Source organism: Podarcis pityusensis (assembly GCF_964106645.2).
Source record: "Podarcis pityusensis genome assembly, chromosome: 14".
Taxonomy (NCBI): domain Eukaryota; kingdom Metazoa; phylum Chordata; class Lepidosauria; order Squamata; family Lacertidae; genus Podarcis; species Podarcis pityusensis.
Window position 1 is genome coordinate 43,260,576 of NC_138039.1, and position 25,465 is coordinate 43,286,040.

At 43.1% G+C, this 25,465-nt stretch overlaps 1 protein-coding gene across 4 annotated transcripts in view; it reads right to left on the bottom strand.

Moving 5' to 3' along the window:
* Positions 1–2,360: 2,360 nt before the first annotated feature.
* The window catches only part of MYO5C (myosin VC), a 52,354-nt gene continuing 29,249 nt past the window's right edge, over positions 2,361–25,465 (bottom strand). For 3 of the 4 annotated variants that reach the window (XM_080980237.1, XM_080980236.1, XM_080980238.1), the window contains 18 exons: positions 24,657–24,720; positions 22,552–22,732; positions 22,107–22,200; positions 21,196–21,259; positions 20,994–21,074; positions 19,817–19,997; positions 17,751–17,844; positions 16,667–16,730; positions 15,085–15,253; positions 13,310–13,397; positions 12,597–12,695; positions 11,274–11,428; positions 8,643–8,732; positions 8,051–8,201; positions 5,873–6,155; positions 4,535–4,709; positions 3,597–3,677; positions 2,361–3,474 (listed from right to left, as the gene is read on the bottom strand). In XM_080980237.1, coding sequence (XP_080836363.1) covers positions 3,322–3,474; positions 3,597–3,677; positions 4,535–4,709; positions 5,873–6,155; positions 8,051–8,201; positions 8,643–8,732; positions 11,274–11,428; positions 12,597–12,695; positions 13,310–13,397; positions 15,085–15,253; positions 16,667–16,730; positions 17,751–17,844; positions 19,817–19,997; positions 20,994–21,074; positions 21,196–21,259; positions 22,107–22,200; positions 22,552–22,732; positions 24,657–24,720 — 2,267 coding nt within the window. In that variant the 3' untranslated portion in view covers positions 2,361–3,321. Of the gene's footprint in view, positions 3,475–3,596; positions 3,678–4,534; positions 4,710–5,872; positions 6,156–8,050; positions 8,202–8,642; positions 8,733–11,273; positions 11,429–12,173; positions 12,318–12,596; positions 12,696–13,309; positions 13,398–15,084; positions 15,254–16,666; positions 16,731–17,750; positions 17,845–19,816; positions 19,998–20,993; positions 21,075–21,195; positions 21,260–22,106; positions 22,201–22,551; positions 22,733–24,656; positions 24,721–25,465 lie in introns of those variants that run through there. The other variant, XM_080980239.1, reaches the window with a different exon arrangement.

Below are 25,465 nucleotides of genomic sequence, written 5' to 3' on the forward strand. Positions count from 1 at the left end.
AAGTATCTGGATAAGGCCATCCCAGAAACCAATGTACAGATACAAAGCTGACCCAGTAATAGTTTGGTTTGTAACAGCGTAGAGTGATTCAATAAACTTTCACTTGCTTTGGTTGGTCATCTGATGAACAGGATGGTGTACTGTATCTCTGTATAAGTTTTTGATAGCAGTAAAAAAAGATTGTGCTGCACAATCACAGCTCTTGAAATCACATAGAAACAAACTTGTAAATTGAGGGCTCTCTTAAGCAACTGACATCACTGGATACATGAAACAGACAAGAAGCGCATTGGAAGAATCAACCTCATGCTTCTTTAATCAGGTGTGTCAAAGCAATGATTCTTCAACATCAACTTTGTTGGACTGGTCATGTTGTGCGGATGCCTGATGATTGTCTTCCAAAGCAACTACAGTGGTATCTCGGGTTAAGAACTTAATTCGTTCTGGAGGCCCGTTCTTAACCTGAAACTGTTCTTAACCTGAAGCACCACTTTAGCTAATGGGGCCTCCTGCCGCCGCCGCGTGATTTTTGTTCTCATCCTGAAGCAAAGTTCTTAACCCGAGGTACTATTTCTGGGTTAGCGGAGTCTGTAACCTGAAGTGTCTGTAACCTGAAGTGTCTGTAACCCGAGGTACCACTGTACTCTATTCCAAAATTAAAATGGAAAGAGTAATACTGGTCAACAAAAGAGATTTAAAGACTCTCTCAAGGCAAAGCTTTAGGACTTCCGGTCTGCTGCGGAGGACAATGGCAGCGTGCTAAGTGTCGTCCGTGACACAGAGCGGGCAGAAAGGCGTGGAGGGCAGCGCTAGAGCTCAGCGCACCCCCAAAAAACCCCCAGAGGAGAGTGGGGACCCGAGGGCTCCAGCTGAACTCAGGACGAAAGGGAGAAAGGTGCTAAGAGGAAGGCACGCTTGGCAAACCCTCACCGTGATCAACTCCTGCCCGGAAACCTATGTCCCCACTGTGGAAGGACGTGTGGATCCAGAATTGGTCTCCACAGTCACTTATGAACTCACTGTTAAAACCGTGTTCATGGAAGACAATCTTATTTGGCTACGAGTGGTCGCCAGAGAAGAAGAGGAACTCTCAGCAAACCCCCAATGCTTTGAATGTTTTCATCCCACTCTTACAGCAAAGAGGACCTGCAGCTGCTTCTGGCTTTAAGAACCCCAGCCCATCATAGGGCAGCATCAAGGACAGCCTCTCTCTTCTACAAACACTGGCTGCCAGTTAGCTTGCAGCCTAAGATTAAGGTGCTGGTTTGGGTGTATAAACCCACTGTAGCTTGGGACCAGGATAGCTGAAAGATTTGTCTCACCCCTTACATACTGTGATGGGTTGTGGGGGGCCAGATTCCCCTAAATTCCTGGGTGCCAGATCCTCCCCAAAATTCCTAGATTTGGTAAAAGTTAGACTTAATCAAAGTTTGATTAATCTTTGCCAAACATGGAAACGCCTTGGATTTTGTTATGCTAACAAGCCAAGCCAGCTCAGAGCTAGCTGGATGGGCCATTAGCAGAGGACAAAGGCTGGTGACGGACCATCAAGGTAACCATCAGATCACAAGTCTGCCAGGCAAGGGGGAAAGGGACTTCTTCTTTGGGGGATGCTGGGACGCGGGTGGCGCTGTGGGTAAAACCTCAGCACCTAGGACTTGCCGATCGCATGGTCAGCGGTTCGAATCCCCGTGGCGGGTGCGCTCCCGTCGTTCGGTCCCAGCGCCTGCCAACCTAGCAGTTCGAAAGCACCCCAGGGTGCAAGTAGATAAATAGGGACCGCTTACCAGCGGGAAGGTAAACGCCGTTCCGTGTGCTGCGCTGGCTCGCCAGATGCAGCTTGTCACGCTGGCCACGTGACCCGGAAGTGTCTGCGGACAGCGCTGGCTCCCAGCCTATAGGGTGAGATGAGCGCACAACCCTAGAGTCTGTCAAGACTGGCCCATACGGGCAGGGGTACCTTTACCTTTACCTAGTGAGCAGGTTTAGAGTTTCAACTTTGAATGACAGTAGGTTGGGGGGAGGTCCTTGGAGTCAGCTAGCAGCGAGGATGAGGGAAAGAACTCCATGTGATCTTGGGGTGACAGGCTGTAAGCAAGCTATATAATGCATTTTAAATGGGCTTGTACATCTTCTAAAGAAAAATAATATCTAGAAACTCCAGCAGATTTCACTGCAGTTTTATCTTCAGGACTTCCACTGCAGAGGGAACAGATCTTAGAAGAGGTGAGCCAAAGGGATGGTCAGGTAAGGACCAATGTGATATGAAGCACCATCCATGAGACTATTGTGTTGCTAGAGCTCACATCTGAAAGGAGTATATGCTAAAAGCTCCAAAAATCACCGCAACACAGCACTTAAATAATAATAATAATAATTTTATAAAACGACAACAACCTTGACACTGGAAAAGTCAGAATGCAACAGCTTCGTAGAAATGACATCTGGATTCTTCAGAATAAATGTGTTGGTGAGCTGTGTCACTAAAAAATTATTAGTGTGGAAACACACCTGACATTCATCTGGGAATATGATACCTATTTTGGATTTGTTTTTGCAACAAATGAATAAATCTTAGCAAGCTTCCCTCCCTTCCCTGAGTTTTTTGAGTGTGCACCCAGATATGTAACAATAATCTGACACAATAAAAATCATGGTATAACCGCCATCTATTTTGTCTTATCATTTATATGCATACTTATTAAATAACCAAGATGAATGCTCCCATAAAACATACATATACAGACATGTAAATTTACAGTGTTACAAATACTGTATCGCAGTAAAATATTACAAAGAATTATCTTGTTAGTCCTTCATTATAGAAAGTTATTTAGTAATACAGAGAACCACCATGGCCCCAGTGCCTTCAACATGACTGGAACCCAGTGCTGAGCACCTGTAAGCTACAATGAGGTCCAATCTACAAAAGGGAATAAGATTTAAAGCATTTGGATGGGCCATAGGACATGCAGCAATCCATTTCTTACACCCTGATTTCCAAATGTTTTTCAAAAATTTATCTTCTAAGAAACACTACTTCACAGTGATTGAGGAAGCGCATAGATGAGTGATGTTCATTTATCCTTCAAGAGATTGATTCTTTTTTAGTTTACAGTCGTATCTTGGATCCCAAACGCCTTGCGAGTTGAATGTTTTGGCTCCCAAACGCCGCAAACCCGGAAGTGAGTTAGCGAATGTTCTTTGGAACCTGAACATCCGACGTGACTCAGAAGCCACGCCTTGGTTTCTGAACGTTCTGGAAGTCAAACGGATTTCCGGAATGGATTCCGATCGACTTCCGAGGCACCACTGTATATGTTATATTCTAGTGAGAAAGCCAAGCTTGAAACTGCTGGGGATCTGTATCGTTTCCAGAGCATGCGGCGAAGGGGTGAAAGGAAATGTCACTTGAAAGAGATATTTCGTATCTAGCATCAACAGCGGAGAATTCTCTCTGTTGTTCAGCATAGCCTGGAATTAGAATAAAGAGAGAAAAGATTAAAGTAACAAGAGCTAAAGCTGCCAACAGGAACAGGTTTTTTAAAAAAGAAAGCACATGTCTTCTGAATGAGATTGTGATTTAATAATCATACCTGCACTTTACGAACGAATGATGGAGTCACCCTTTTCTCAAAATCATCTATAGGTGTGTAGGAGTTGAGGATTTTTACTATCTGTAGGAATGATTTAAAGAAATTCATGAATACTTCCGATACAAGTAAAAACTGTAATGATTCTATATGTATTGAGGTTACACCCCCCCCCCCGGGCAGCAGAATGGAAAAACATCAAGGGGAGAGGGAGGTGTCAGGAGGGGCTGACACAGCGAATTGGAAATTGAGCAAAAAAGAGAAACCCTGTTATAATCGAAGGAATAATATGGGGACATAGAGGATGGAGACGACAACAGCATAGGAAATTTGCAATTATGAAAAAAGAAAATCCAGAAAAAAGAGGGTGGAGGAAAGACAGAAAGACAGGTAAAAAAGCAATCTTAATGAAATGACTTGCACTTTAAAAGCGGTGCATGGCATTTCACCACAACTGTGCTTGCTTGCACAATGCTTAAGGTAAAGGGATCCCTGACCATTAGGTCCAGTCGTGACCGACTCTGGGGTTGCGGCGCTCATCTCGCTTTACTGGCCGAGGGAGCCAGTGTACAGCTTCTAGGTCATGTGGCCAGCATGACTAAGCCGCTTCTGGCAAACCAGAGCAGTGCACGGAAACGCCGTTTACCTTCCCGCTGGAGCGGTACCTATTTATCTACTTGCACTTTTACGTGCTTTCAAACTGCTAGGTTGGCAGGAGCCGGGACTGAGCAATGGGAGGTCACCCCGTCGCAGGGATTCAAACTGCCGACCTTCTGATCAGCAAGTCCTAGACTCTGTGGTTTAACCCACAGCGCCACCCACGTCCCTTGCACAATGCTTACCAGGTATTAAATAAGACTGTCTGTATAGCCAGGGCAGTTTCATAAACTGATATTTTAGGAATCTACCAAGCAAGGGAGGAAGACCCTAGGTTTAAGTACCTGCACAGCAGTGAGGGATGTGCAGCGTTCATAAATCTCTTTGGCATCCTCATCTGTGGTCTTTTTAACCTGAAGGAGCCAAGCTGCTTGGGAAAGAGGTTCCAACGTCTCCTTGGCAGAGCTGCTCTGCAGATTCTTCTGCTTAAGCCACTCTTCGAGATAGCTGATATTACACCTAGGGAAGGAAAAGATAATTTGGTTTAAACTCCCTTTTGTTCAGAAGCTGGTAACACAAGTTGCTGCCCCAGAGCAATGTGCTATGGCAGAATAAAATGTCTGGCATACTTTGTATGCCATGCAAATATGGGAATGTAATAATATTCCATTTATAAAACAACGTGATTTTTCCCATTTTAGATTGCTCTCCCCCCATTTCATAAAATTTGGAAAGTTCTTTTCAAAATGTTTCTTTATGATCATGCTCCTACGTCAGCATAGGATAAGGTTACCAGACGTCCCTGTTTCCCGGTGACAGTCCCTGAATTTACTAATCAGTCCCCATACAAAATCCATTGAAGTTGAAAAGTGTCCCCAGATTCAATGAAAAAAATCTGGTGACCTTAGCATAGGAACACTTGCCCTATACACTGTGCAAGACTTTATCAAGATGTAAGTCTTGGGACGCGGGTGGCGCTGTGGGTAAAACCTCAGCGCCTAGGACTTGCCGATCGCATGGTCGGTGGTTCGAATCCCCGCGGCGGGGTGAGCTCCCGTCGTTCGGTCCCAGCTCCTGCCCACCTAGCAGTTCGAAAGCACCCTTAAGTGCAAGTAGATAAATAGGTACCGCTTTATAGCGGGAAGGTAAACGGCGTTTCCGTGTGCTGCTCTGGTGCCGGTTCGCCAGAGCAGCTTCGTCACGCTGGCCACGTGACCTGGAAGTGTCTGCGGACAGCGCTGGCTCCCGGCCTCTAGTGTGAGATGAGCGCACAACCCTAGAGTCTGTCAAGACTGGCCCGTACGGGCAGGGGTACCTTTAGCTAAGTCTTTTAATACAATAATATTCAAAAAAGGAATCAGTGATGGACAATGGAATGCATACTGTGGACTCCCTGCTGACTTTTAGCCACCATACAATTATTTTTTTGAGTGCCCTGGCTCTATGTATCTATGCAGAAGTAACCCCCATTCAGTTAAAGGCATTCACTCCCAGAGTTAGTGGCTATAGGATTACAGCCTAAATTTTGTTTATCCTGTAGGTTTCTGCTGCTTTTTCCGATCGGCAGATATGCTTTATGCCATTTGATTTTTAATTGTATTTTGGTTGCTATAACATAACCATGGAGATTTTTCTTTTCTTAACTGACATGTTCTATTCTTAATCTTATTCTTATTATTCACCTTATCTGCATCCCCTTTCGACAAGAGCACATATCCTTGCGAAGGAATAGACTGTTTAGGGTAACTGCTCCAATCAGAAAGAAAAGCTGCTTCACGGCCTGCTTTAGGAGCTCTGAGTCCAAGCCATTCTGACACATTGTGGTATAAAAATAGCTGAGCTGTTGCAGGATGGAGGTCATGGTGTAGGCATCTGTGTCGTCTATGCTGGAGGAGCGCTTGCGGAATCCAGTCGGTTTTAAGCCAGAAATCCCCTGGAGGCTTTCATACTCCAGCATTCCCGGCACTGGAAAAGATAACACAGGAAGCAAGAAGAAAATATAAATAAATAAAGTTCCTTTATCACTGCTATTTGGCTCTGGAAAGCAGTCGTGCTGTTTAAAGGTTTTAAATACCAGCTTACTTATTATTGCAATAAAGAAGGGCATTTGGGTGGGCTACGTTTTGAGATTTCCATTATTCAGTGAACACTGAGGTTATAGCAGAAAAACAAATGCTAAGAAATCCAGCAAGGCAGTCCTTGAATCAGATTCAGAATGTCTCTTCTCCAACTGCATTATTCACAGAACTGCACCTGCATTCATACAAACTGATAATGCAATCTTTTGACTGGTGTATATATTACACACACACACATACATATGTGTGTGTGTGTGACCGGATTCTCAAGTACACTGGAATGACAGAGTGTAGGATGATATAAACCCATATATGCTACTGCGGGAGAAATAAACTGAATAAGTTTAGGAATAATTTTCTTTGCATTTATGGTGTTTAACCTGCTAAATGCATATATTTGTAGCAGTATTTTATTTTACAAAACAAAAAAAATGCTGTCTTGATATATGTATTCAAAGTCCATATTCTTACTCATCTGTGTAATATATATTCATAGAATCATAAAACTGTAGAGTTGGGACCACAAGGGTCATCTAGTCCAACCCCAGGTAATGCAGGAATCCTGCCCATAGCCATCCCTGGGTGGGCTCACACTACCAACCTTCTGGTTATAACAGTTGGATGCGCCGACCCTTTGCACCACACTTTTATTCGTATTTAAGCAATTAAAATAAAAAGAAAAAACAAATCCGTGCACAGAATCTGATTATCACTTAAACAGATATTAGCATGAGTATGTTCCAAGCCTTTGATGGTTTCTTGAATCCTGACAATAGAGTTCATGGTATTCACTTTAGCATTCTCTTTTGGGGGTGGGCAGTGTCTCAGAGAGGCAGTGTCTGACCTCATTCCTGCATGATGCACTGAAAACTACTGTTCGAGAGTTTGAATGGCGGTTTGGGGCCCTAGTATGCTTGGAATGGTGGGGTGCGTGTGGTGCTGTGGTCTAAACCACAGAGCCTAGGACTTGCTGATCAGAAGGTTGGCGGTTCGAATCCCCGCGACGGGGTGAGATCCCATTGTTCAGTCCCAGCTCCTGCCAACCTTTTGAACTGCTGTTCAAAAGCACGTCAAAGTGCAAGTAGATTAATATGTACTACTCCAGTGGGAAGGTAAACGTTGTTTCCGTGCGCTGCTCTGCTTCACCAGAAGTGGCTTAGTCATGCTGGCCACATGACCCGGAAGCTGTCTGCGGACAAACGCCAGCTCCCTTGGCCAGTAAAGCAAGATCAGCGCCACAACCCCAGAGTCATCCGCAACGGGACTTAACGGTCAGGGGTCCCTATACCTTATGCTTTTCCTTGGGAGCGAAGGGAAACACCCCTAGGTTTGGGAGAAGGAGATAGCTATGCAAATAGCAGAAGGTCTTTTCCATGCCTGCTGGCAGAGGCTGCTATCATACCACCACAGGTTTCTCTTTAAAACAAGTTGCAGTTTTTGCATCATTTGATTGCTGAATGTTTTCCCCAGCAGCACAGCTAGAGAGTTCCTGAAAATTCAATATCATAGTGGTTCAACTGATAGTTAGAACTGGAGGAATCAGCTAGTTTTTAGTCTTGATGAATCCTATGCACCTCTATTCAGAAGTCTCACTCTGTTCAGTGGTGCTTACTCCCAGGGAAATGTACATAAGATTTCAGCCACGAATACATGTAAATAGACTTTTCAGACATGCACAAAGAAACAAGAAAATACTAATAATTCATTCCTATATCGTTTTAGCCATGCACAAGGTTTAGAAATAGCTTGGAATGTGTGCTGCTATCAGCATTTATTTCTTACCTATCATTGGCTGAATATTGTTCTCCATTACAATGATAAACTGATGATAAATACGAATGGCTAGATCACTAAGAACCTGCCTGTATTCCAACAGGTCAAAGTGCTTCAGATTGTTCTTATTTTGTTGTGGAGTATTGTGCTTCATAAATTCCTGAAAATCAGATGTATAAACATGTGCCATTTAAGACCATAATACAGGTTTTATACTTCTGCATACTGAGTAGAGTAGTGCAGAAACAAACATATATTCAGAAGAGCAAAAGGCTATTCATGCAATCTGTTAAGAAGTATACATGCAAATATTTTTACCTAATGCTAGTAGTAATTTTAATTTCAAGACCTGTTGTCCAACCCATGGTGGATCTTGACAAGAGAAAGGGCATGTTCACAATGTGCAGGACACAAGAGATAACGCAGGCTAGGCCCAAACCTTTCAGGTATGGATTCACAAGGCTATGGACTACAAGGATGTGGTTTCTAGGTCTTCTGTGAAAGTTGGTTCCAATAGGTGATACTTGCCAAAAAAAAAATTTAATCATGAACTGTATTGCAATGTTCAACTATTTTATAGGGAGCGTGAAATTATTCTTACCTCTTCTCCACTGTACTGTTTCAGACAGTTAAGAAAATGGCATGTGTTTGAAAGCCAGAAGGACAACATCTCAAAGTCTTCAACATGTTCCTAAACATTAAGACACTGCGTTTGCTTAATTTATATTTCATATATTTACCCACACCACCTCAATCTTCGCAAGCGGTTGCATGAGAAGTCAGAAAATTATGCACAATGGAGGTTAGTCTCTTTATTACATATCTGGTTTCTTTACATACATAGACAGCCTGAGTCTACTTATGGAGGGGCTCATAGCAGCAGCACCCCAAAACACACCAGCCTATTTCATATTAAGAGCATCATATGCTGCTCTGTCTCTGCAGCATCCCTTTCTCTGCAAGCTATCTCTGGCTCTACAGGGCCCATTCAGCTTACCCTAACCCCAAAGCTTCCTGGTTACATTATGGTTACCAGATTTTTTTCAATGAATCCAGGGAATTTTTTTGAAGCTGAGTAGCAACAGGGAGTCAGTAGTGGGGATGGTGAGGCAAAAGACCCTGGGCCCAAGCACACATGCATATTGTATAAAGATGAAAAACCCTTCTTTTGCACCCTGCAAAACAGAAATGTATAGAGTTTTTTTTAAAAACTGGGCAACGGCACACCGCGTACCCATGACTCCCGAGCCTTCCCCGATCTCCTTCCCCCTTCCCCCTTCGTTTTGACAGATCAGGGGAGGCCTGGGAGTCACGGGCAGGCGGCCGTTGCCCAGGAGGGGCCAGCCTGGTAGTGCAGTTGGCTCTGGCTGGCTTCAGGAGCTGCTCGCTGCCATGGCGCAGGAAAAATGGCGGGCGCCACAGTAGTGAGCAGCTCCTGAAGCCAGCCAGAGCCAACTGTGCTAACCAGCTGGCTCTGGGCTGCTAAGGCTGCCGCTGCCATGTTTCCCGGGGACAGATTAGCAAATCTGGCGACATTCCGGGGATGGAATTTGTCCGGGGACAGATTGGCAAATCCGGGGACTGTCCCCGGGAACCAGGGGCGTTTGGTAACCCTACATCACAGCAGCCCAAAGCTCTGGTCCTTTGTACCCAGAGGAAGATCCCTCCTTTGATGTATGAAAAGACTCAATGCTTGAAGGAAATTACTTGAAAGTTTAGTCTTCACACCTAGCCCCTTTGAACTCCTAATGGCTTATCCCAACCCCAGCCGGCCACTTCACAAGGAAATCAGCCTTTTCCATTGATTTGCCTGGGATTACAGTCCTAATACACAACTTCAGAATTGTGCATAACTTAATTAACTTTTACACATGCAATTACTGATACTCAGCAGTAGGTCTACTACTAAATGCTAATTAAACACCTCAAATCCAGTTACAATTTAAACAGCTTGTGCCTTAAAAAAAGGTAAAACAGCTTGTGCCAATATAAACTCAGTATAAAATTATATAAAATATATAAACTCAATATAAAATTCAGGTCCTGTATACCTGAAGGAGCGTCTCCACCCCAATCGTTCAGCCTGGACACTGAGATCCAGCTCCGAGGGCCTTCTGGCGGTTCCCTCATTGCGAGAAGTGAGGTTACAGGGAACCAGACAGAGGGCCTTCTCAGTAGTGGCGCCCACCCTGTGGAATGCCCTCCCTTCAGATGTGAAGGAAATAAGCAGCTATCGTCTTTTTAAAAGACAGCTGAAGGCAGCCCTGTTTAGGGAAGTTTTTAATATTTAATGCTGTATTGTTTTTAACACTTGATTGGAAGCCGCCCAGAGTGGCTGGGGAAACTCAGCCAGATGGGCGGAGTATAAATAATAAATTATTATTATTATGATTATTATTATGATTATTATGATTATTATTATATAAACAGCTTGTGCCTTAAAAAAAGGTAAAGGACCCCTGGCAGTTAAGTCCAGTCGTGAAAGACTCTGGGGTTGCAGCGCTCATCTCGCTTTACTGGCCGAGGGAGCCAACGTTTATCCGCAGACAGTTTTTCCAGGTCATGTGGCCAGCATGACCAAGCCGCTTCTGGCAAAACCAGAACAGGCACTGCGACTGCAAATGAAAGTAAAGTTTATTCCAGCAGGGAAGTCACAATGTGTGCAACTTTATAGGAGAGATGCAAGACTTAAGGTGAAAGGACTTATGGCACAAACTGACATAATAAGCATGAAAGAACCAAATCAGGAAATCACAGGAACTCAGCTGACTATGCAAACGTAACCTGCATAAGTAGCTGACCATGAATAGATTCAGCTATGAAACATGCTCAGCTATTTTTGTTTCATGTGACCTTCATGATACCGTAATCGAAGCTCTGAATGCACTAGTCCTGTAAATCTAGGCTTAAAATCTACACCAGGCGGCAATAAAGACAGCTATGACATAATGCTTTGCAGCCATGAAATGACTCCTTTCAATCATATACTTTATATTTGTGACACGATATGGCACTATGTAATTTGCAGGTAGATATTTTATTGAGTTCTACTTAATGGAATTATCTGCAAGCAAGAAAGAAGAGTGAATGACCAATTTGAATAGCACAATTTCTCTGGTAAGCAGTCATGGCATGGGAATCGTTCCATTAGTCAACCTATAGCTGCAAAACATTCTGTTGGGCTATGCCAACTGTACAGAAAGAAAGCAGACTGCAAGCAAAATGTTCCTACCTTAATTACTTGTTTGATACTATTGATTGACATATTCATGAAGGATTTCAGCATGCCGTCATCGTTCAGATAATCTGCATATCTCACACACATGAAGAGGATGTGAGCTGGAAGTCCTGGTATCATATTTACCACCACTCCACGGGGCTTCAGTTCTGCATGAAACCAAGAATCAAATGGTGTTGATTATTTAGTGAGCACTAAATAAATTCTATAGGTTAGCCATTCTTTTTAAAAGAAATGAAATTGTAACCATATGCATTTCTTCCCCCAAAATCTCATCCTGTTCCTGAATCGTATTATTTTGGATCTCTACAATTAAAAAATATGCACAAAGGACCGAGAAATAAGAAAATTAGCACAAGCTACTTGCTTTCATTTTGCAATTTATGTCTCTTGATAAGAACTTACTTTGGATAACCACACTATAAAAACCACAGAGAAACTGGCTAGGGCTGAATAAGTAGCCACAGATATTAGCAATGCACAAGACTTTCAAGACATAGCAAAGTTGTCTTAAAGAAGCTATGTATTTAGCTTGCCTGAAAACATATCACAAAAAAGCTGTAGTGAAAATATAGACTCTTCAAAGTGAGTAATTGTGTTAGCGAAAGCTCACAAAAACCCAAAATATTAACGTGGATTACTGAGGAGATTTACAGATTGAAAATGAATGGGAAGTGGATTGCAAAGAAGCAAAACATTGCAGTTGTTTGCTCAGGTATAAATGAAACCCAAACTTCCCAAGAAAAAATAGGAGGGAAACATGCAGAGGACATTCTGTGACCTTATAAATGTTTGGGAAAACAATAGAATAGAGAGATGAGGAGGAAATTGTGGATGGGACACAGTAGTTACAGAGTCCCTAGAAAGGCAGAGAAAAATATATTAAACACAGACCTGGTATATTTGGGCCTCGTTTTTGAAGGCCATTTGAGTCAGAAATGGTGAAAACACAGTGAGAGGGAAAGATTTCAGCAGAGGTGACACCAGTTTTAACTTCAAGATGTATTTCAGAGATAGTGACTTACAGTAATGGTAGATCTGAGAAGAAAAAAACAAACTCATGACCCTGGAGTCTTCCAAGTATTTAGCCTCAAGAGTGAAGAGTTTAGGAAAGTTACAGAAAGCACAAATATGTCACACACATTTCCCCCCCACAGCCGTTCTAAAACAGAAGCATCATAGAGCTTTCAGGAAAACAGATAAGATAGGAAGGAGAAAAAACATGAATACTGGCCACGACTCCAAAACTTCCAGCAACAACTATTTGGCATTGCTTATGAGTATACTTAGGTGAAATTGAAAGTGTTATGGCAGTACCAAGGATCAGGTTCTGAACAATTTTTCCTTCGTCTTCCTTTCTGTACTGCAACATTCCAATGTATTCTTTTGGCATGGACAACATGGGTTCTTCATGGGCTGTTAAACATTAATATATATTTACTTTCAGAAAAATACTACATTGGCATTAGAAGGTTGGAAAGAACGATCCATGACACAAATCACTGTGTGTGACAAATTATTTAATACAAATGATCAGGCTTTCTGCAGCAGTCATGGCCTGTTAAGCTTTGGAACAGAGTTATTAAAAAATACAAAATAAAAATCCACCACCACTACCAACTAGGATCGCACATAAACATGTTGGTTTGGGTCAGTGCATCAGTTTTCAGATCAATCATTTGATGACTTGGGGGGGTGTATGTGGGGGGGGGAGAGGGAGAGAGAGGTAAGGAGGGAGGGAGAGAAAGGTACCCACTTTTGGCCACACCCACAAAAGCTGTGTCCCCACCCCCATTCACCAAAGATAAACATACCCCCGCAAAAGTTAGCCACCAATGTCTTAGCCCCATGCTTCTAGTATTCTATGGCAGTCTTTTGCAGCAGGATTTCAGGGAACAGGCAGCACTGCACGATGAATTTGATCCTATGAACTCTCATAATTATTACCATAATGTTGGTTTCATCTTCCATGTGGTTTCCAAAGAAGCACGCATTCAAACAGTTTTAAAGAATATATTTAATGCCCTCACCTGTTTCTATAGACTTTCTAAGGGTCTTGATCTGATCCTCAAGTTTCTTTATTATTCTGTCCTTCTTATCCATCTCCTCTTCTAGATCCTACAGTGTCCAATAAAGTTGAGAAAGAATGATCTGCTTTAAAAAAAGGTGTTCTGCCCAATATAGTATATTGACTTCTTTACACACCAAATGCATCCCTACATGCATTTGGGACAGCTGCATATTCCTGCATTGCAAGGGGTTTTACTAAATGATCCTTAGGGTCCCTTCCAACTCTACAATTCTATGATTTTATGCTTCTATGCAGGACAAAATTCAGGTTTATTACTGGCCGATAATAGGCATGATAGAAAAACGGCATTGTTACTTACACTGGAGAAACAAAAAAAATAGATTCTGAGCAATGCTATAAATCATTGGCTCCCAATTACCTAAGTCCTGAGGACCCTCTGTTTTTCAAAAGCCAAGTCACAGACCCACCACATCTGAAAATTTAAATATCTATCTGGTAGTTTTTGTTATGTGAATGAAGCCACGGACCCCCTGGGTGGGTTCCGCAGGCCACCAATTGGGAACCACTGTTGTAAATGAATACTTCTTAGTAGACACTGCTGTCAGTGGCACGACTCCCCAACTTTGGAGGATGAGGGCAAAATTCAGAAGGAACATCAGGACTGACCCCAGATGTCTCCACAGTGCTGGATTTGCCTTATCTCTGCTTTACATGGAACCTGGACCCTGCCTTGTTTGTTAAAAACACGAGAAGAACATAAGAAAAGCCCAACAGGATCACATCAAAGGCCTGTCTGGTCTAGCATTCTTTGTTCACAGTGACTAACCAGAGGCTCATGACAAGCCCATGAGAACATGAGCACAATAGCACTCTCCAGCTCATCATCCCCAGCAGGGACCCCTGGACAGTTAAGTCCAGTCAAAGGCGACTATGGGGTTGCGGCGCTCATCTCGCTTTCAGGCCAAGGGAGCCAGCGTTTGTCCACAGACAGCTTTCTGGGTCATGTGGCCAGCAGGACTAAACTGCTTCTGGTGCAACGGGACACCATGACGGAAACCAGAGAGTACGGAAATGCTGTTTACCTTCCCGCCGCAGCGGTACCTATTTATCTACTTGCAATAACGTACTTTTGAACTGCTAGGTTGGCAGGAGCTGGGGCAGAGCAACGGGAGCTCACTCCGTCGCAGGGATTTGAACCGCCAACCTTCCAATCGGCAAGCCCAAAATATTAGAGATATACGCAGCCATCATGACCAGGCTATTGTTGCCTTGCTTGCCTTTGCAGAACCTGAATGTCTTAGCCTTGCGTAACTTATAAAATTATTTTTTAAAATGTTTTAACATTTAAATTTGTTAGGGGGAAAATCAACACTAAACTGCAGTTCCCAATCTGTGGGCTCACTCAACTCTTTTCCTATGCAAGGTGTCTTGGTATAATAAGAGTTGCAGAAGAAAGAGCTTTGGAATGAGCTCAACATATAGTTGGCATCCCAACTAGCCACATTCGTGAAAAACTATGAAAAAGAGCCAAGTGACGCATGTTCTCATCCCACTTTTAAAAATCATTTTAATATAGAATCTCAAATTGGTTTTCCCCCCTTTGTACAACATATCACAAAGGGTTGAAACTCTTTGTGATTTTAAGGCAATAAGGCTATGATCCCAATCACACTTACTTGAGAGTAAGTTCCATTGAATTGAGTGGGACTTACTTCAAAGTAAGCATGCATAGGCTTAAAATAATCCATTACCAGGAGCATTTTCCTTCCTCACCGTATTTTCTGTAGTAAGATATGCCATATCTTGCCACATTTTGTACTTGGTTTCATCCTCTCCTTCGTGTTGCTTCTCCATATGATCATTTATGTCCTGAAGCTCGTCAGATGTGGCGATCAGCCTTTCTTTTTCCTTCGTGCGTATTTCATTTTGAACGTGCAATACTCTAAAAAGGCATTAAAATGTATTAATTCTTTCCCTGTGCATAAAACAAAGAGCTGCTACAAAATGGAACACTGGTTCACTTATCATGAATGGGCAGTTTCAGGTTAGAAGGCTGAGCTAACCACGTTGTGAGCTCTGCTCTTGGACTTAACTTGTGTGCGACTTAACTTTCCTTCCCTCCTCTGCTTTCCACCTCAGTTTTCCATTCATGACCATGCACAATCGGAAACAGAGTTTGCATGAAGACAACAGCTACAAAAACCTAGGAGTGAATGGCAGACCAGAGGCCACACATCTCAGTCCCCTGAGAGGAGGAAGGGAGCAGTTGTGTGAGGTTACTATATAATAATAATAATAATAATAATAATAATAATAATAATAATAATAATAATTTATTTATACCCCGCCCATCTGGCTGGGTTTCCCCAGCCACTCTGGGCGGCTTCCAAAAGAATATTAAAATACTGTGATACATCAAACATTAAAAGCTTCCCTAAAAAGGGCTGCCTTCAGATGTCTTCTAAAAGTCTGGTAGTTGTTGTTCTCTTTGACATCTGGTGGGAGGGCGTTCCACAGGGAGGGCGCCACTACCGAGAAGGCCCTCTGCCTGGTTCCCTGTAACTTGGCTTCTCGCAGTGAGGGAACCGCCAGAAGGCCCTCGGTGCTGGACCTCAGTGTCCGGGCAGAACGATGGGGGTGGAGACGCTAGCCTCAATGATCATAGACAGCCCTGTATTGTAGGAAGGGCGAGGTCATTTGTGGCTCAGGATGATAACCTAGAAGGCACAGTAAATGAATCCATGTTCCATTCTCGGGTTTGCATCTCAGTCATCCATATTAAGCTAAGTGAGGGTGGATGAGTTGAGCAGGTGGATCACCTAGGATGAAAGCATGTGCTGTCGGACTCTTCTGCCAAATGAGTTTTCCACTGAGGCATTTTATATTGAATGTGGGTGCAGGCAGCCAGGTGGCACAACCCACAAAGTGGATGTTCTCATGTGCTAACCTGAGAATAGCTCACAAGTCCGACTTTCCGTTCATTTGAAGCTCATCTGCACTTTGTCTTCAGCCTACCTGGAAGCTAGCACTGCCGACGGGTCAGAAATTAAACCAGTTTGGCCTGCCCGTCTCCCTTTAAAAGGGGACTCCTCCGTAGAAATTGGCAAGTGAAGGTTTTCATGGCATGGAACTAAACATGCTCGTGATCACTTTTCTAACTGCTGCAAATCAAAGGGCAGTTAAGGGGGCAGCTATATGGGCTGTTTCAAAGGCTGGCAATCTTTTCGCAAATGTAGCATTTTCATTTTTTTATTAAAAACCAATATATTGATTTTGGAGCGTTACCTCCTTTTCCGTGAAATTAAATACTCAAATAAACTATGCCCAACATTTTTCAGAGGCTTTTTATGATTACCTTATTTGTGTTCCTTCTTTTTCCTGGTTATGACGCAGCAGATCTGCCCTTTCTTCCATTTTCTCTTTAATAATAACAATAAACATAATTTTACTAAACCAACCTACACTGGGATTTATAGGGTTTACTACAGTAAGATTATCCATGTTCTCATATACAAAGTTGCACTATAAAACACACAATCCATCTAAAAGTCCTGTTTTATAATAGAGTTGCCCCTGTTTAGGGACAGAGAGAACATGATCCCAACTGAACATGTCAGACAGAAATCAGTTGGTGAAGCAATGCTAAAAGTGAAAGCTAGATTGTAAAATCTTCTTAAAATTAGCCGGAAGCCACAACCATTTCCACAAATTTCCATTAAATATATGAAATAGTATGAATGGCACTGCAAGAGATATAATAAACAATACAAAAAACCTCAGAAAAAGGAAATATAATTAATAATAAAATAATTAAACTTTAAAAACTTACAGAATTAAAAAAAACCATAATGGATACTTATGATTCCTTGTCCATTTCAACAGCAGCCAAAAAAAAGCAAAAAAAAAAAGCAATAATGCATTTAAGAGTTCTGGAATGTTCCAGCATACAATTCTGATACAGTAGAACCTCTACTTACGACTGCCTCTACTTGGGCCTGATCCAAGTTGTGACCACGACAAACCCGGAAGTAAATACTGAATTTGTCACGATTCGTGCATGCGCAGAAGCGACTTCTGCCATTTGTGCACGTGCGCAGAAGTGCGCTGCCGCCAAATGCACCTGCGCACAAAGGCGCTTCCACCAGCGACCCAGATTGACTTATGAACGGACCTCCAGAACTGATTATGTAAACTCATACTGAGAACAAACTTAGTTGGTCTCTAAGGTGCTACTGGACAATTTTTTTATTTTTTTATATATTTCTTATGCGTCAGACCAACACAGCTACCTTCCTGAATGTATAATCTATGTACTTAATGAATTCACTTTAGTGATAAGTAATTATTGTGAGCTGCACTATATACCATAAAGGGGGGGAAATATCCTGTTGCTATCTTTATCAAATTGAAAATGGAATGACTCCTAGTTGAAAAATTACCTTTATTCTTTGCAGCTTCTTCTTGAAGACGGTTTTCAAGATCCGTCTTCTGCTTCTGAAGCTCAGCAATCTGCTGCTTAAGATCTGGGATCATCTTCAGAGAAAGGGGGAAATATTAAAGTGAAGCTACTCACATCTTGCATCAATGTTGTATGTCAGAACTGTGGAATTCTAGAAGCATTAGCAAGGAATATTCCTTCCCATTTACTCCAGAACTCATCTGACTGGGAGAACTGTAGCCTCCTATCAGAGGAAGATCCACATGCCTGTGTTTTAATTGGCTGACTGCAACTTCAAAGACTAGGAATACTTCTTAGGTCACTGAAAAATTTCATGAGCAATCAACAGATGTCCTTAGAAGCTGCTGCTTTTACTGCAAGGCCTGCATAAACCTAGATTTTGATCTCTTCTAGATTCAAATACCTGTTACGGACTTTTCATAAAGGGACCCCTGACCACTAGGTCCAGTCGTGACCGACTCTGGGGTTGCGGCACTCATCTCGCTTTATTGGCCGAGGGAGCCGGCGTTTGTCCGCAGACAGCTTCCGGGTCATGTGGCCAGCATGACTAAGCCGCTTCTGGCAAAACCAGAGCAGTGCACGGAAACGCCATTTACCTTCCCACCGGAGTGGTACCTATTTATCTACTTGCACTTTGAGGTGCTTTCGAACTGCTAGGTTGGCAGGAGCAGGGACCGAGCAACGGGAGCTCACCCTGTCACGGGGATTCGAACCGCCGACCTTCTGATCGACAAGTCCTAGGCTCGGTGGTTTAACCCACAGCGCCACCCGCGTCCTTTCATAGAATCACAGAATTGTAAGAGTTGGAAGGGACTACAAGGGTCATCTAGTTCAACCTGCTGCAATGCAGGAACCTCTTGCCCAACAAATGCACAACCCTGAGATTAAGAGACTCATACTGACTTAGCTATCAAAGGGATGCTATGAAGCTTGAGCAGTCCTTTCCCTCCCAGCTTGGGCCAATGGCTCTGTGGGTCTTTTCTTTTCCTCCTCGTCTGTTGTTGATCAGTCTCCTATGAGGCTACACATACAAGCACCTACCTATGCCCTCATTCAGACATAAGATAGCATGACTTTTATTGCTTATCTCCTCTGTAATATGTGTGTGTCAGTTCAAATAAAACTTCTGAGACAGGACTATAGCTTATTAGTTGCTCATTGTGTGTCCAGGAACTTCCCTGTTGGACAAATAAACAGTATTGTTTGAATTACTTGGACCCAAAAGGAAATAAAAGGTGATAAGACTAAAATCAAAGAGAGAGTCACATTTGGCTTAATATTTTTGAAAAGTTTTTAGAATATTTATTTTCTTCTCTGGTCCCAGGCTGCAAAGGCCTGGATAGCTCAGCTGGTTAGAGCGTGGTGTTGATAATGCCAAGGTTGCAGGTTCGATCCCCATATGGGACAGCTGAATATTCCTGCATTGAAGGGTTGGACTAGATGATCCTCAGGGTCCCTTCCAACTCTAAAATTCTTTGCATATGTGCAATTTGTAACTCTATTGAGGATGGATTCTTCATAATTATGTTCCACAGTAGCTGCTTTTGCTAAAGCCTCTCCTCCTTCCGAAGGGGAGGGATTGTGAGCGGGAGACGATTCCCACGTCTTGCAGGGGGCATTCTGCCCCCTGCCCTCTCATCATCGCTGGTGCGCCACGCCTCCCAGTTGGGCACCCAATCGGGTGCCACCGCAGGGGGCGTGGTTTAGCCGCTCAAATGCGGCCGCACCAGCTCTTGCGCTTCAGATCTTCTTGTATTTGCATCAACAGGCTCCCCCTACTGGTGGTTAACCCCTCTTCTGACTCACTCCTCGCCGAGTGGGTGGAGTCAAATTTGCTGTGGTCCAATGCCTAAGCCAATACCTTCTCACATGCTGTAATCAATAAAGTTGTGCCTTTTCTTGCCCATTAACCTAATATACAGTGTCCACGTGTCTTCATTCCCCCAAGCGGGGATCGGGTCCTCGAATCACAAACAGGATCCCTGTTTATATTCAGAAGCTTGCTACTAGAATATGTTTTTAAGTTCAATTATATTCAGTCCTCACCATATTTTCTGAAGTTAGTCGGGTAACTTGGAGCCGGATACTGTCATTGAGGTCATTTTCCTCCCTGAACAGTTTCTGCAAATGGTTTATTTCTTGACTAAGATGTTCAGTTTTAGAATTGAGACCATCTATCTCCCTTTCATAGTTCTCTTTCTGAGACTGGAAATGGCTTTCCAATACTCTGTTGAGAGAAGGGAAACACATAAACAGTAAAATAAACAGTACAAGATCCTTGACACAAGATTCTTTTAAGACCAAGAACCATGTAACGTAAAAAAACAAAGCACTTTCACTGCAATTCACATAGACAGAAGGAACACCAGCAACCATACTACCAAAAAAGTTTAGAATGCTATACTACTAGAAAAAAGTTGATCTGGCTTAAAATGCTGAAATTTAAATTACATTCTCTAAAGCTGCATCAGGCATGATTTGGGTGGTTTCTCAATCCATTTGAAATGACCCCTTTTCTTTTTCCCCCTTTTTAAAATTTTCCTCAAGGGTCAGTTGGTTGGAAAGGGTTTAAGACAAGACCATTGCACCAAACCCCTAATGTACGCAGGCTGAATATACACTATTTTAAAAAGTGGGAAGGTGAGATAAAACAGTGAATCTAGTCTTTTTACATGTGAACTGTTGAAATGAAATGTTTCAAACTAAGTCCTTTCAGTGATAAATAAAAGTCATTTTTGAACATGTATCACAAAACAGGACTACAATAAATTCTGTTAATTTTTTTCCAGCCAAGGTAGTAGCCTTTTCTCCTATCAGAAAACCATTGCATGAACAGCAGGGACATGGGTGGCACTGTGGCACTGAACCTCTTGGGCTTGCCGATCAGAAAGTCAGCAGTTCAAATCCCCGTGACGGGGTGAGTTCCCATTGCTCTGTCCCAGCTCCTGCCAACCTAGCAGTTCAAAAGCACACCAGTGCAAGTAGATAAATAGGTACCACTGTGGTGGGAAGGTAAACAGTGTTTCTGTGCACTCTAGTTTCCATCACGGTGTCCCATTGAGCCAGAAGCAGTTTAGTCATGCTGGCCACATGACCCGGAAAGCTGTCCTCACCTGGGTACCAGATGATTTAATACTGCAAGAATACAGGCTGAGCTTGTTTTTTTGGACTGGGGGCACCTTCAAATCAAAACCATTTGCAAACAACAGGTAATAAAGCTAACCTTGTGGCCTTTTTCAGGCCTTCATAAGCAAACCAAAGTTCCCCATCTTCATTTAGATGTTCCAAATCTTCAGTAGACAATCTGTTACAAAACAAAAAGAGGAAACAAAAATGGGAGGTCTAATCTCAGGCAAGCATGTGATTTAGGAAAAAAAATTTCAAAACTGCACTTTAAAAAGGGTCTATGTAGACTATATCTGTACCTGCTCCTTACATCTGCGAAGTCATAGCTCTCACGGAGTTGCATTGTAATGTCTGACAACTTGTCTAGGAATAAATAAAATGTAAAGTGAACACTGAAATTCTACTTTAGCAGAAAGGTTGTACAGACTGTATTTACTGTTTCACTGCAAGAACTCATTATGCAGCATCAACGAGTTTAAACTGATGCAGAACCAAACTAACTCTGTTCTGATGGCCTGGCAGCCACTCAGGACATGATCTGTGTTAAAAAGATGGCAGATACCACAAAATGACTCTGTTTCCCCCTCTCTAAGAGATGCCGAAAACAGCATTGAAAAGTACCGTATTTTTCGCTCTATAGGACACACTTTTTCCCTTCTAAAAAGTAAGGGAAAATGTGTGTGCGTCTTATGGAGGGAATGCAGGCTGCGCAGCTAAGCCCAAAGCCAGAACAGGGAGATGGAGCGCTGCGCAGCACTCCATCTCGCTGTTCTAGCTTGGGGATGGCTGCGCAAAGCCTCCGCAGGGCAGCAGGGTGCCTTCACCCCGCTGCCCTGCGGAGGCTTCAAAGGCTGTCCCTGAAGCCAGAGCAGCAAGAGGCTATCCCAGAAGCCAGATCCCTCTTGCTGTTCTGGCTTCTGGGGTTCAGAATTTTTTTCTTCTTGTTTCCTCCCCCCCAAACTTGGTGCATCTTATTGTCTGGTGCGTCCTATAGAGCGAAAAATACGGTATCAGTTTTCACCAAAGAAAATAAGGATTTAAAGCTAGATCTCCCTTTAAAGGTAATAAAGGAGAGGGGAGAGTCTCTAAGCCTGCTTCATATTATGGAACAGCCAGTGTCTCAACTTGAATAAATGGAAGAATGAATGAATCAAACCCATGAATCACCCGTATATTTTACCCATTTGAATGATAAATATTCTCAGATTACCTCTCATTTCACGTTTCTGGCACTGTAGTTGCTTCTCCACATCCAGTTTTTGAGACTGAATCAGTTCAATTTCTTTATGCAGTTCAGGGATTGCCTAAGATCATTAAACATTTTTAAAATGAAGCACAATTCAATGGGGCAAAGCAAATGACAGGAATAAGATGAAGACAAGGTTGCAGTCTAGAGCATGCCTAATTGACATCTATGACCCAGTTTGCACAGTCAAATCACCTGCATGCATCCACAAGAAAAATGATTGATAAGCCAAGAACAAAACTGACTAAAGCTTGTGGTTTGTCTGGAGCAAAACAAACCAAGAGCCCATATTTGGATACAACCATAAGCAAAACCATAGCTTAGCTCAGCAAAAATGTCATTCTTATGTAGGAAAGAACCCCCCCTCCCCCAACACATGTGGTCAATTAATACTGGTCTGTTACTATACCTTTGCTTGGTTTGAAAGTTCTTCTACTTCCATTTTTAAGCCATCTTCAATTTGCTGTTTTTCCCTGACTTTCTTTTGCAGCTGATCATTTTCATCTTTGAGAAACTTTATTTCTGCCTTGAGTGAGTCCATCTTTTCTTCATAGTCTTGTTTCTGGTTCTGGAAGTTCTTCTCAAGCATCCTGCAAAGATTAACAACAACAGCAGAAAAGGCCACAACTTTGTTTTTCTCCGCATATCTCTAAGTACAAACAAATTGCTATGATATTTATTATAAACAACAGCATATTTATAAAGAGAAGTTATTACAGTATATGCAATCAAATACACAGAGACATGGCATACACAGAGAGGTGCATACACATATACACAGCCTAGCCATAAACTTTCCCAACTCCCCTGCCTCCCAAATAGCCTAGTGAATAACACGGGAACCCTTTCTGAACGCCATGGGATGCAATGTAGGTAGTGAATGGAAGCTTCCAAAATTAGGTAGATGTACCCTCTATGAAGGGGACACGGGTGGCGCTGTGGGTTAAACCACAGAGCCTAGGACTTGCTGATCAGAAGGTTGGCGGTTTGAATCCCCGCGACGGGGTGTGCTTCCGTTGCTCGGTCCCTGCTCCTGCCAAGCTAGCAGTTCGAAAGCACGTCAAAGTGCAAGTAGATAAATAGGTACCACTCCGGCAGGAAGGTAAACGGCGTTTCCGTGTGCTGCTCTGGTTCGCCAGAAGCGGCTTAGTCATACTGGCCACATGACCCGGAAGCTGTACACCGGCTCCCTCGGCCTAGAGAGCGAGATGAGCGCCACAACCCCAGAGTCGTCTGCGACTGGCCCTAATGGTCAGGGGTCCCTTTACCTTTACTCTCTATGAACAGAGCTCAATTAAGAAGCCACTTTCCAATTATGGAACTGTTTTTGGTACTGTTTTGGGGAGACAGCGGGGTGGGCAGGTGTGGAGGACTCCCTGGTCCTGAATGGGTAACTGTGCCCCTGAAGGACCAGGTGTGCAGCGTGGGAGTCATTTTGGACTCACGGCTGTCCATGAAGGCGCAGGTCAATTCTGTGTCCAGGGCAGCTGTCTACCAGCTCCATCTGGTACGCAGGCTGAGACCCTCCCTGCCCGCAGTCTGTCTCGCCAGAATGGTGCATGCTCTGGTTATCTCCCGCTTGGACTACTGCAATGCACTCTATGTGGGGCTACCTTTGAAGGTGACCCGGAAACTACAACTGATCCAGAATGCAGCAGCAAGACTGGTGACTGGGAGTGGCCACCGAGACCATATAACACTGGTCTTGAAAGACCTACAATGGCTCTCAGTACGTTTCCGAGCACAATTCAAAGTGTTGGTGCTGACCTTTTAAAGCCCTAAACAGCCTCCGCCCAATATATGTGAAGGAGCGTCTCCACCCCCATCGTCCAGCCCAGACACTGAGGTCCAGCTCCAAGGGCCTTCTGGTGCTTCCCTCACTGCAAGAAGTGAGGTTACAGGGAACCAGGCAGAGGGCCTTCTCGGTGGTGGCACCCACCCTGTGGAATGCCCTTCCATGTCAAGGAAATAAACAACTATCTGACTTTTGGAAGACATCTGAAGGCAGCCCTGTTTAAGGAAGTTGTTAATGCTTGATATTTTATCATGTTTTTAATATTCTGTTGGGCGCTGCCCAGAGTGGCTGGGGAAACCCAGCCAGATGGGCAGGGTATAAATAATAAAATTATTATTATTATTATTGGTGATTCAACCCTCTGCCAGCAACACCCCATTCTGCCCTAGTTAGGGGAGCCCCTGGCTCTTTTGGAGATACTTTTCCAGGGACCTAGAGCATAGGAAAACACCTTGCACAAGCTTCCATTAGGATCCAAGTCATCTAGATTCTTTGGGTTATATCCCTTGTCAGGCTCAAGAGCAAATCCACTGAAATTAATGGGCTCACTTAGATCCGATAATTTCAGTGGGCCAACTCTGATTAGAACTTAGCTGAATACAACCATCTGTTTATTATATGGTATATAAATAAATAAATACTTAATTCCTTTACAGTTCAAGCAAAATCAGACAATATAATAAAACGGCACTTTAAAGTCACAAGTTAACACTTCATACATCCGTTGCCTTTCTCCTTTTTGAACGTCGGCGAAGAGCTGTGTTGTCAGGTCATCCATTTTCTCTGCAGAGAGACAATTTTTGTTTGTTTTTTTAAAAAATGTATGCAAAATAAAACCATGAAATCATCAAACACACACATAAGTTAGAGACTAATAAGCAAATTTTTAGAGGGTTTTAACTGTAAATGGATAATTTTGCACAGAAATCAACATAAGATAGGACAGGTGTCATGCAAGGTTTGAGAAGCCAAAATGCTGCTTACTGTAAACTTAATTTTCAGATTAGGCACCATATTGCAAATGATAAGTGAAATAAACATCCAGATCCTGAGGATCTTGACTGGTGTATCTGCCAGCAACTTTGGCACAAAGCCCTAAAATGGTAGCATAATATCATGGGGTACAGTCTATCTGGAAATTATATTGTACAGCTCCCATTCCTTTCAATAGGCTTGCTCAAGAGAACTCTGTGGTGGATTGTGACCACGGACCAAGTCTGAAAGGGCTGGCTATTATTATTAATTAGTTGGGCAGGAGTCAATGCACCACTGTTTATTTGGGGGCACAGCGAATACTACTTCCCTCTCGCCACATTCTGTTCATCATTGGAAAGTCACTCTTTGTGCATCTGGTTCGTTGCTAGGAAGAAGCACCACAAATCTAAGGCACAAGCAATGTTCCAAAAGGAGCAGAACCCAGTTTAACTGAAAACACAAAAGTGATAGCATGCCTTCCTCAGGGGCAATATTTTAGTGTTCTTTTTCTGCTTGCCACAATGAAGCTAGCGTAACTAAGGGATGTGATCTG